A 13,568-nucleotide genomic window follows, 5' to 3' on the forward strand; every position below is an offset into this window, starting at 1 on the left:
CTTCAATCCATTCTCCACGCAGCTGGCAGAACCAATGCTTCCTTCCAGAATATCACTTCCTTGGGGAGAACCGTCTTCCACGTTCTATCGCCCACTCAACAAAACCCAAAGTCTCTAGCCTGACTGCTCACCAAATGGTCCCGTCTGTCTGCACCCTTAATCAACACCACTCCACCTATGGGCTCGCCATACCAACCACACTGATTCCTATCCACCCTTGTCTTTCTGACTTTGTACTTTCTTTCTGAGCAATGCCTTTATCCCAGTTCTTTCCCTGCCAATGTTTCACATCTTTGACACACAAATATCCCTCTGTGAAACCATCACTGGCACGGCCTCCTGTTCTCTTCATGGCACCAACATGTTCTAGCATGTTCTGCCTGCTTATGTGCCTCTCTCTGTATTTGACAGTAACCCCCTGGAGACCAGGAGCTTCATCTCATTTACCTTTGAAGCCCAAGGACTGCCTGCTAACATGTTGGGTCCATATAGTCCTTCACAAGCATCTTTTTTTAAATAAATAGAACCAGCGATTACTTCTTAAAAGTCCCGGTCCACGTGATCTCTCAGTGTGAAAAGCTCGCTTCCAGCTCCCTGTCTTTACCCCCGTTTTTAGCCAATGTAGAAAACACCTAGACTATCTGAGGCAGTTTACAATATACTTACAAACGTCTTTTAGACTGTGTTTTCCCAAATATAAAGTCCGTGCCATAACCCAACTGGAGATGTTCCCATACTGAAAAAACTCCCCACATAAACATGTAGACATCTATCTGCCTTCCTCTGAAGCACCAAATCTATTTGGTAACATCTTGCCATCCTCATGACTGAATTACTTGGATCTATTATTCAAGTCCAAGAAATGTCCCCATGTTAAAATATTCAGACGTGACTTACTGCGTATCATGAAAGGTTTGAAGGAGATGAAGGGCACAGTGACACATCTGCAACAGACTTAGGTGCTCAATGTTTCCTATTTTACAGGTGAGGAAACAGAGGCCCAGAAAACCCAAATGACTTGTCCCAAGTCACAGCTTGAGTGTTTCAGTGCCAAGACCATGATCTTCCTGCTATGCCCCTACTGCCTTTTCATCTTAATAATTTGAACATACAGGGTTCATGGTGTTCATCATCCAGTCTTGACAACTGAAGTTCTTTCTTCTTAAGTGGATCAAATACTCATTGTTTTTTTTGTCAGTTGAAATATCACTGGTTTCCAGTCCTCTGACATGAGCATAACAGACAAATATAAATTTAAGTAAACTTGGGAAAAGCTTTTGGACCTTCGGCATCTGAGCAAAGGCAGAATGGACCTGAAGGACACACAAATGCCTTCATCAACAGGCCCTTCTACTTCTCAACACATTTATACAACCAGGAGACTAATGAGCATGCATCTTTTGGTCAACGTATTCATCTCTTGCTGTTCCCTGTTTGAAACACATCTATTCAGAGAGTCACTGGCTTTTATATCTTAATTTACTATTTCCTGCCATACATATGTTATCCTTGCATTATTGGTCTTCTTTTGATAATGACACAATATCAAAAGTCCCATCTCCAGCTCTAGCAGTGGGTCCAGAGACACATTAAGTTGCCCCATGTGAAAGGGAATCTGATTTGGCTTTCTTCCATTTCACTGTGTCAATTTCCATGTGGTTCTCTAGTCTATATTATGAAAGAGACAAAAGTGGTGCTATCCTGATAGATCGTTTTAGCTCCTAGTGAGAGGAACTATTTTATAATTTTTTGCAGAAAAATTAAGGAGACGTCAATGAAAAACTTATCTGTATCAGGAACAAAAAACATATATGATTCACTAGTAACAGCATGCAAGATGCTGTGTGAGATGCTTTACTTACATTTCTCATTTAATCTTTACAAAATTACTGAAAAGCATTATCCTCATTTGTGTAGATGAGAAAAGTAAAATTCAGAGAAAATAGGAAAGCTAGGCAATACCATAAAAGCACAATGATGAAATTTAGGTCCAATTTATGGAGCCACAAACTTCACCTTTCAGATCTATGAGTCTGAAAAAAAATTGCTGTAAGGATGAAAGAAAACATGAAGCATCTTCTAGACTAACTATATTTATAAAGATTTTCAGTTTTCTACCAATTGGAATATTAAATTTCAAAATATATTAGAGTTAGTTTTCCTCAAAAATCTGTTTTACAATGCAAAACCTCTAAATAAAATTTGGTGTATTAATTATTTTTAGATGTAAAACTAATATTAGTTTGTTGATATGTCACTTTGGAAAGAGGAAAGGCTTCAAATTTGATGCAAAAGTGTTAAGATACAATAATTGCCCTAAGACATGTATCAGATAATTATAACTATTAAATATTTTTAGGACCTACATAAAATTCTCAGGACAGTTGACTATTTCTTATCCCACAGAAATCTAGAACAATGTGTTTAATTGTGCTATCAAATGAATGTTTGTGTCCCTCCAAAATTTACGTTTTATGGTGAAACCTAATCCCTAGTGTGATGGTATCTGGAGGTGAGGCCTCTGGGAGGTGAGGTCATGAGGATGGAGCCTGCATGAATGGGATTAGTGCCCTTATACAGAAGGCCCTGGAGAGCTCCCGTGTCCCTTTCACTATGTGATAACACAGCATAAAGACTATGACCCAGGAAGCGGCTTCTCACCAAACAGTGAATATGCCTGTGCTTTGATCTTGCACTTCCCAGCCTCCAGAAATGTGAGAAATACATTTATGTTGTTTGTAAGCCACCCAATGTATAGCATTCATTTACAGCAGCCTGAACAAACTAAGACAATGTGATAACTAGTATTTTATAGACTTAGTGTAATTTGTCCACTGGCAATTTGCAAGAGAATACTGAACAGTTACTTTGGATGCACTTAAAAGCAATGATAATGTATACTATTGACACTCTTTATGCCATTTATGTAAGAATAAAATCAGAAACATATTCAGATGAAGAACTTCAAAACTGCTATAATCATTGGAGGCGGGGGTGGGGGGAGGAGAGGGAAGAAGAAGAAAATCAGTTGGAAAACGTTTTACCTTTAGGGTGAAAATGGACTGGAGACATTTAGATGGTTATTTACAACATAATTCAAGACACCATTTAAGACACAATAATAACAGCATTCCAGCGAGGCATTTTAAATGTGTACTTGGGGAGTAAAGATACCTGGGTTCAAAAATCATGGGTTCAAAAACCAGTGTCTGGTCACTAGCTGCTGGATATTGGGAAAGCAATTTCTCACTCAGAATCTCAGTTTTCTCATCTACAAAATGAAATACAAGTAAGACTTATTAACTCATAGGGTTAACTAGGAGTAAATGGCATGACCTATATGAACCAGTTAATATTGTGCCCAGCCTATGGAAATTGCTCCAAAAATACTACCATTATTATTGTTAAAATTATCACTATTATCATCATCTTCTTAAGATGAGAGTGAAAATATGAGAATAGGTCAACCACAGTTCCACACCACAGAGCACATCAAACCAACAGGCCTTGGATTCCAGAGTCCTATTTTGGAATCTGGCAAGGTCAGAATAATATACAATATTTTATATGTAATGTATAGAGATGGAAATATGTACAGATAACACTATAAGACTGGTGATTTTTTTGCCAAAAAAAAAAAAAAAAATAGCAATGAGAATAAGAACAGTAATGAAAGTACTGTGTACTCATTCATTTTTTTTTTAATATTTCTTTTATTTATTTATTTATTTATTTATTTATTTATTTATTTATGGCTGTGTTGGGTCTTCGTTTCTGCGCGAGGGCTTTCTCTAAGTTGCGGCAAGCGGGGGCCACTCTTCATCGCGGTGCGCGGGCCTCTCACTATCGCGGCCTCTCTTGCTGCAGAGCACAGGCTCCAGACGCGCAGGCTCAGCAGTTGTGGCTTACGGGCCCAGTTGCTCCGCGGCATGTGGGATCCTCCCAGACCAGGGCTCGAACCCGTGTCCCCTGCATTGGCAGGCAGACTCCCAACCACTGCGCCACCAGGGAAGCCCTCATTCGTTTTTTATTCATTTGGCATTGATTGAACTGTTATGTGCTGGCCACTGCTTTGCCATAGACTCTGAGGCTCTGTCCTTGGGGAATTACTTAGAGATGAGGGGAAGAAACAAGAGGCCCAGAACCTACTTCTAGTGGCTGAGGAGGCTCACAAAGTCTCAGTGCAGGGGAGGAAGAGGCAGCAGTTTTTGTCCAGGTATTTTAAATAAAAACTTCATTTAATGAAAAAAAAATTCTTAAAAACTAAAAGTTATTCAAAAGCTCTTTTTTTTTTTTTGATGGCAAAAGTATTCACTGGTGGTAAGAATCTAGAATCTTATGGCTTTGAGTGATTTTTTTCCTTTGGCTACATGACTGTTTAGGAATGTGTGTATGTGTAGAAGTATCTACATAATTTAAAAAAACTTTATTTGAAAAATTTTAAGTAATTATTTAATATGTCTGTTTTCCAAAATGAAGTATTTTGGCAAATTTCTTCCTTCTTTATTTAAAAAGAATAAATGGAAATATCTACTTGTTTCAATATCATATCCTGCAGGATAATGAAGAAATGCACAATATGCCTTACTTTGGAAAACAATTACATTCATATATGATTTCTTAAGAAAATGCAGAAATAATGCCTTTAAATAAATACATTTCATTCTGACAAAAAGTTTGTGACTACTTGACATGTTTCTTCACTGCTAATTTAACCAGATCAGTATTTTCTCTAAAATAAGCCTGACTTCTTTTTAGGTCTGGAAAAGATTTTTAGACTCTATTTATAAAACTGTTGGCATACTCACAGAGGCTAGTTAATAAAGAGAATGACCCTTGATAACATTTATAACATTAATTCCTTTTGTATCCCAGTCTCCAAAATATGGCAGACTTTTGAAGAAACTGGTTTGTGAGAAATTCAATAATTCATCTGCTGGAAAGAAAGAGCATCTTCTTATGTGGAGCAAGCATTTTTTACACATATATTACATTTTGTAATTTTTGGCTGCGCCCCTCTGGTATGTGGGATCTTAGTTCCCCGATCAGGGATCGAACCCCTGTCTCCTGCATTGGAAGGCAGAGTCTTAACCACTGGACTGCCGGGGAAGTCCCTACATTTTGTCTTTTTAAACATATATTACTCCAATTGGAGTCTTGGGTATCTATATTATAAAAATGACAAGGCTAAAGATGATTGCTTTATTAGTTTTCCTTATTCTACAGTAAATAATGACTCTACTCTACATTCAAATACCTCTACTTCTTAGAAACAAAGCTATAGATTATTTTAATATGTGAATCCAAATGCATGTGTATATGCATGAAAAATAAAATTGGCTACAGACATTAAACTTTTGAATGGAATACAGATGCTCACAGAATAAAATTTATTTTCTCTAAAAAACTTTCATAATTCAGCTTGTTGTAATATATAATACCACCAATAGAAAAGCACTGTATTCATTTTCTATTACTGCATAACCAATTACCACAAACTGAGCAGCTTAGAAAACATATAAATTTTTTAGCTAACAGTTGTTTTGTAAATTTTGTAAGTTTCCTAAGTTTTTCAGGCGTGGCATGGCTGGATTCTCTGTTCAGGGTCTTACAAGGTTCTCATCAGAGTTTCTGCTGGGCTACTTTCCTTTCTGAAGGTTCTGGGGAATAACCTGCTTCCAAGTTCATTCAGGCTATAAGCGGAATTCAATTCCCTTTGGTCCTAAGACTGAGGTCCCCTTCTCCTTGCCGGCTGTCAGTTGGGGACCACTCTCAGGATCCAGAAGCCACATGTGTTGCTAGCCACGTCTTTAGCTCCATCTTTAAAGCCAGCAAAGGAGAATTTATCATGTGTCAAATCTCTCTAGCTTTGAATTTTTTGACATTGTCTTTGAGCTCCAGACCGACTATTGTCAAAATCGTCGTCACCATTATCATCATCACCAGTCTTCCAAGCGTCAGGTCTCCTTTAGGAAGAGTTCGTAAGATAGGTCCAACTATTATTTGAATTCAATTTCTCCCCCATTATGTTCCTGCTGCCCATGGGAATCAAGGGATATGAGTAGGCATCTAGCCTGGTACCCTTAAATTTTCAGCAGCACTTGAGAAAATTCCCAGTGTCCTTTGACTGAAGGTTAAAACATTCTGTGGCAAGGATCTTCTAGAAGGGTCAATAGAATCCCAGACTCCAAACTTTGTTAAGTTCTAATAACTCCCAAGGAAGGGACATCTGGCCCCAATTTGAACAGATCAAGAAGACATTCAGAAGAATGTGAGCCCTGAGCTGGGTAACTGGATCCATAGGAAGAGGTGACCTGGCAAAAGAAGCAGGATATTCTAGATGGAAGGGATCACATGCCTATAACCATGTGAGGTGGGAAAGAGTGGTGTATTTATGAAATTGCAGAAGCGGGAACAGGTCCCTCACAGACATGGTTCTGATGTATGTGTTTACGTAGATCAATTTCACACCACATGGAGGATGGATTTGGGCAGAATGCAGGCAAAGGGATGAGTTAGAATGCTGTTCCAGGGGTCTATAGAGAGTATGACAAGGGCACGGGTACAGGCAGGTCCTCTGGGGCTTGCAAGAGCAACACAGGGCCCCATCTAGAAGAGGACCAGGTGGCTCATAGGGGTGCCGGATCAAGACCTCCCTGACAGGTCTTAGCCTGAGGAATGGGTGAGAACCAAGTAGTTGCAACTGGCCAGAGGGTGGAAATGGGCTATTAGCAAGAAGGATTTGGTCATGACCCTAAATAAAGGGCCTCCTGTATATAAATAACATTCCTGATTCAGATCTGCTTGGTTCTGGGGAATTAGGGAGAAGGTAGGGAACCAAACTCTCTTGTTGTAGGAGGGAGAAGGATCCAAGAGTTTGGAAAGGTTTGGCCTGAAACCAGTGAGGAAAGCCAAGAGAGGAAGGCGATAAGGGACATAGTGGAACTATAGCTACAGTAAGAAGCAACAATAATTCTATTCTAGAAGACTGATAACACTTCAACCACTAATTGATCTGATTTCTGGAAGCTATGATATGAATTTGCTTAGAAAACTCTGAGAAGAGTTTAAGAGATCACAGTGTTCTTATTTGCAGCTACTTGTACACTAGATATGAGGATGCAGAAGTTGCTTTGCTGCAACAATAGCTATCTCCAGATTCTCCCCTCTCCAAATTCTCGGCATTCTCATTTATGATTTGATTGACTATTACAAAGTTGGCTGTTATAAATGCATCCTAACAATATCTTTTCATTAAGTTTAAATTGTCAGTGTAACTACCAGGAAAGGTCTTAGGAAACGGAGCAATTTCCTAACGCCAATACAGGCAGAGGAAAACCAAACTATATTTACCAGTCATTTTTACCACTTATAGAAAAATCTGAAAAATATTTGATTTTGTTTCATTTCCTCTAAGAAACCCTCTTACTCCTCCCTAGTGTCCCTAAGAAGATGAAACAAATCTAAATCATCACAGACTTCTTTACCTGTTCTCCTTTTTCAAAAATTGTTTACATTCTATTTTGTTTATTTTTAAACATCCCCTTTGATGTGCTAACTAGGTTAGTCTATCACCCTTAATAAAGACTTGAATTTCCAAAGGTGCATTTCGGAAGCTGAGCAAACAACTAGGTTGTGACAAACAAACAAACAAATAAACAAAAAAACAGTGGAAGCTATGTATTGGATTTTCTCCAGTGAAATATCAGTAAATTTCTTGTATTATTCAAATGCAGATTCATACATTAGACATTTCCAAAATACAAAATAATCAAGCTTGATGAAGACATATTATATAGCTATATGGCAAGGGGAAATAATTAGGCAGGGTCATCTGCACTCAGCACTATTATTTAATATATATTTAATACAGAATTATTGATTATGTATCATGGGCTGTGAGCTGGGAATACAAGAGACAGTATAAATAATCACAAGTTGTCATGGGATACTTTTTCTGCCTACTTTGGCAGTTCACTGATGTGTTCTATTCATGAAACATTAGACCTAAGAAAAGATATCAACTCAATCAAATCAAATGTGGGAGGAGGAAAGTTTTTAAGAATTTAAAAGGTAATCTCATAGATGCAACATCTAAACGCAGCCAGTCCTAATGGGAACTAAACTGGTCTCTGACTTTCAGGAACCACAGAGTCTCTGTTGGACTACTCTATGTCACCACAGATTCTTCCACCAGCACCCAATCCTCATGGCCACCATCTCCTAGCACAAACCATTAGATGTCACAGATTCGGGGTCACTTAGTTCACATTCTCAAGAGCACAAGACTAATTTCTTGCAGGCCAGTTACTGGGTGAATCACCCTTGGGTCAGATATCCATTTCTGATCCAATGAGAAGTTGGGAATTGAGATACAGGATACAACATGGTCCCCCAGACCTGCTGCTACCAAGGGCTGGAGCGGGGTGAAACAAAATGCAAGATGGAGAGTATGCAAAGTTATCACACAGAAAGATTAGGAATACAAATTGAAAAGGTAATCTGACCAATGGTGAAACAATGGGTTTCAAAGCAAATGATGTAGATGTCAGCTCAACCAGTGTTTACGGACCTAAAAAAACCTGACAGACAGCTCCTCAGGCCATGTTCACCATTAAAAAAGAGCTCTTCAAATATGTACAACCACATGTACTAAATCAGATACACACTTATAAAGATTATTTTTCCCCATACTTTAGTCTCACTAACTTCAACCAGTCAACCTTCTGAAAACAATTTCAAGTGGACACAATTCACTTCTCCTTTTTCTTGCCCATCCTACTTTAGTTAATGTGGATGTTCAGACAAGTCTGTGATGAGTTTAAGAGATTACAGTGTACCTATTTCTAGCTAGCATAGCCTAGGTACTTGGGTGCCCAAGCAGATGGGCTTTAACATACCACAATTAAGGCTTTACTATTGAAAATGATATTTCAAAGCAATTTAGTCTAACAAGAGGTGCAATGATTTCCATTTAAAGGTTATCACTGTTGGACAAAGCAAAGAACAATGTTAAAAGATTAATGGCAGGTAGCTCCAATAGGAAACATTCCAACTACAAATTAATCTTACAATGATAGAATATTTTAAGAGCAATGGATTCAAGCATGTTTTAGTTCTTTTGTGGCAGTAGTTGGTTAAGAGACCCTCAAACTCATGTTCCTGCCTCTTAGGCAGAGTGGCTATAGATGCCAAGACTAGGAATCCCTGCCCCATTTCCATCTATGAGAGGCCATGTGACTGGTTCTCACCAATGGACTGTGGCTGCAGTGATGCAATTGACATGCAATTGACCATGAGGCGTAGTGGATGGCAGGGCTCTCAAGAGAGAAGCCGGGTCCTTAATTACTGCATGGAAGGGAAGCAGCCCCCAACCAGCATCCACCACCTCTATCTGTTGCATGAATAAGAAACAAACCGCTATTGCGTTAAGTCGCTAGAATGTTGGAGTTTATTTGCCATAGCAACTGTTGTTTCCTTAACGAAGATACCTCCCTAAAAATGTAGCATGTCAAAACCACAATACAGAACAAGATGACAGGAAAGTACGATGCATTTTTGAAAAATAAAGTCATCTTACAGAGCTTTATTTATGTTTCTTTCACACACACACTCACATGTTCACACTCACACACACACTTCTATTTTTAAATATGAACATATGGTCCTTAGGCAGATAATTTATTCTGTGGTCAAGTGACTAAGTTTTGTTTTTAAATATTTCATAATCTCAAACCAACCCCTAATTGAATAAGCAATCCATTCTATCTATGGATTTGAATGCTTTCACACACAAGAATCGCATTGGTTGATGTTTGAGGAGCAATTTTACAATTTAGCATTGTATATTAGCGAATAATGCAAGTTACACCAAAACCTTCTCTCCTTCACTTCCAGAACCTGCAACTCTGGATCATTTAGAAAAAAGAACCAAGCTGAGAGACTGTGACATGGCATCTCCTCATTTCCAGTAAGTTGACTAAACGCAAAGCCTCCTTTTCGTGTAAAATGATGTGTAATTTGCATTCAGGGCCGGCGTTCATTTTGTGAAGAATTTCAAGTACAAATCAGATCGGACACCTTTTGAACATCTTAAATCGGGTCGGTTACAATTCCTTTCCAACATCTGACTGAATGTTCTAATTCCACTGGCAGGTTTGTAAGGAGAAGATAAACACCACAATTCCCTTTCACTGGCAACTCAAAGCCCAGCCCCGAGGAGCCGTGCACTCAGTACCTGACGCTGCTCATGCTGCCCGTCTCGGATCCAAGCTTGCATCGCTCCAGTTGGCTGGCGACGATCTGGCGTTCTGCCTCTAGCTCTCGGGTCAGCCTTTCAAACTGTAATTCCTGAAAGAAAACCATCAAAAAGATGAATGCTATCAGCTATAGGGAAACTGGAAATCAGACAGAATTTGACAGAATGGTCAAAGGGGAAATTAGGATTTCTCAAGACGTTAAATTTGAGAAGCAGAGGTTGCTGATGTGGTCTCGAAGAAGGATGAGGATTTCAGACAGACCTGAATTCATATCACAGTCCTGGGACCCATCAGCCGCAGGGCCCTGAATAAGCTATACAGTCTTTCTAAGGATCAGTTTCATCATCTGTAAAATGGGTTTACAATACTTACTTCATTAGGTTGAGGTGAAGATTAAATGAGACACTGACCATGAAAAATAAGCCTGTGCTATGTTGGGCAAATGTTCAGTACCCAACAGATATTAATACTCCTGTAACCAAAAGTGAAACAATAAATAAACAATTTATTTTTTATATGATTTGGAGTATCGTGTTTAGTCCCTACTGGCCATCTAGGTGCTTCTATATACTAATTGCATCTTCATATCACTTACATATTGCAGATTGAAGAAAATAATGCACTTAATACACTTTTCATTCTTTATATTCCAGCAGAATGACAAGGACACTGATTCTAATTACAAAGGTCTAATTACACGGTGAATTACAAAGTGAATAACCTTTGTGATATTTGATACATCACCTTAAAAAACAGCCAGCTGAACCAAGGAAGAATGCTTCTTCTAAAAAACTGCCTGACACCCGCTGTTAAAAGATTAACTTTAATGAAAAATGATTCAGTCAGTACGGCAAGGATTTTAGCTGTTCCAGCTACAGGACTTTCATACCATATTGTAATCTTTATGTTTTATTTTTCCATACACTTAAGTTTTTAATAAACATAATTATAGTAAATTATGTATTTTAACTAAAAAAATTCAGAAAAAGTTTTCATAGTATCACAATTAACTTCTTTTAAAAAATAAATTATTTGCTCAGTTGTGTTTTGGGGATGGGAAAACTTCTAAGAATGCTGAAAAACACTGAAAAAGAGGGTAGGGGTTAACTTGGGAGAACGAAAACTCCCAGCATTACAGGGATTTGTCTTCCCAGAAAAGATGAGTTTATTTTATTTGCTACCCTGGGATGGTCTAGGGTGAGACCTTTAAAAAGTAGGATCTGGTGTGTCCTCTACATATGTTAAAAATACCCTTGCTCTTTTCCACAAGAGCAGATTTTTTTGTTGTTGTTTCGTGTTTGGTTTTTTTGTTTTTGTTTTTGATTTTGGTTAGGTGATGGTTTCTTTTTTTTTTTCTTTTTATTCTTTCAGTGCTTTACAGTTTTCAAAAGTTTCACACATGATTTCATGTACTCCCATAATAACCCCCTTTTTTAAATCCCCTTTTAGGGGGAAGCCTTTTCCCTCTTCCCTCTCCCCACTGTTAACCACTAGTTTGTTCTCTATAAGAGCAGATTTTTTTTTATGTTGACATTATTTCAGGGATCTAAGTAAGAACCACTTGAGAAGCGAGAGCTCAGCTTTTCCATTTATGGTGTTAAAACCAAGGAAGCATGTTGTTGAAGCTCAAATGTTTCTTCTTATATATTTTGAAGGACAGCAAAGATGATTTGTAAGGAATGAATACCAAGACCTCTGCTGGCTGCATTTTGTGTATCTAACCTCTCCTTCTTCTCCCTGCAAGTTCTACTGCTTTTGGGGGGCAGTTCCTTAAAAATATGCAAGTTCTAGAAGGTTCTCATTTCCAATCTTTATAAAACACAGGCATATCTCAGAGATACTGCATGTTTGGTTCCAGACCACCACAATAAAGTCATTATCACAAAGAAGCAAACTGCATGAATTTTTTTGGTTTTCTAGTGCATAATAGAAGTTATGTTTATACTATACTGTAGTCTATTAAGTGTGCAATAACATTATGTCTCAAAAACACATTCATACCTTAATTTAAAACACTTTATTGCTAAAAATGCTGACCATCATCTGCGCTTTCAGTGAGTCATAATCTTTTGGCAATAGTTAATATCAAAGATCACTGATCACAGGTCACCACAACGAATATAATAATAATGAAAATGATTGAAATTGTGTGAGAATTACCAAAATATGACACAGAGACATGAAGCGAGCAAATGCTGTTGGAAAAAATGGCACTGATCAAATTGCTCAATGCAGGGTTGCCCCAAACCTTCAATTTGTAAAAAATGCAATATCTGGGACCTGGTGGTGCAGTGGTGAAGAATCTGCCTGCCAATGCAGGGGACACGGGTTCGAGCCCTGGTCCGGGAAGATCCCACATGCCGTGGAGCAACTAAGCCCGTGCGCCACAACTACTGAGCCTGCGCTCCAGATCCCATGAGCCACAACTACTGAGCCCGCGTGCCACAACTGCCGAAGCCCACACGCCTAGAGCCCGTGCTCCACAACAAGAGAAGCCACTGAAGTGAGAAGCCCGTGCACCGCAACGAAGAGTAGCCCCCGCTCGCCGCAACCAGAGAAAGCCCATGTGCAGCAACAAAGACCCAACGCAGCCAAAAAAAATTCATTATTTTTTTAAAAATGCAATATCTGTGAAGTACAATAAAACGAGGTATGTCTGTATATTTTATCTTAAATATGTCTGTATAACAGGAAACCAACTCATACCTTTGAGTTGATAACACCTTAAAAACATTAACACAAAGACTATACAGAGCTCCTCATTGGTAAACAGATATTCATTATTTGTATTATCTAAAGGACTTTAATTTGCTGCATGTTTGCATATGTTACAATCAGTCCAATACGGCAAGACAATCTGAGTCAGGATTTACAAACCTTTTTGTGCTTCTGCTAGGACAGACACTACCTTTGGATGTGCTTGCTGAAGGCTGTGGCCTCACTAAATGTTTTCTTCACATCAGTTTTATGGGAGGGGGGTGTGTTAGGAGACATTTCTTTCATGCAATCTGCCTTCCAAACTTATAGTCACAATACTCAGTGCTCTTCTTCTGTGTACATCTATTTAATTCCATCTGGCATCATTTTCTTTCTGTCTGAAAGGCTTCTTTTAATATTTCTTGTAATGTGGTTCCTTCAGTGATGAATTCTTTCAGATTTATATGCCTAGTAAAGTTCTCATTTTGCCCTCATTTTTGAAAGACATTTTTGCTCCACTGTTCTCTCTTGCATTTACTGTTTCTAACAAAACAAAACTATGATATTCCTTGTCTTCATGTCTTTGAATATATTGTGTCTTTTTTCTCTGCC

The 13,568-nt window shown here is 38.4% G+C and overlaps 1 protein-coding gene across 1 annotated transcript in view; it reads right to left on the reverse strand.

Annotated features, from left to right (window-relative positions):
• CTNND2 (catenin delta 2) overlaps window positions 1-13,568 on the reverse strand; it is a 779,068-nt gene that overhangs the window by 584,638 nt on the left and 180,862 nt on the right. Inside the window, exon 2 of the mRNA XM_068531918.1 lies at window positions 10,238-10,350. Within this exon, the coding sequence (XP_068388019.1) occupies window positions 10,238-10,350 (113 nt within the window). The remainder of the gene's footprint in view (window positions 1-10,237; window positions 10,351-13,568) is intronic.

The sequence above is a fragment of the Eschrichtius robustus genome, chromosome 2 (assembly GCF_028021215.1).
Source record: "Eschrichtius robustus isolate mEscRob2 chromosome 2, mEscRob2.pri, whole genome shotgun sequence".
Classification (NCBI taxonomy): domain Eukaryota; kingdom Metazoa; phylum Chordata; class Mammalia; order Artiodactyla; family Eschrichtiidae; genus Eschrichtius; species Eschrichtius robustus.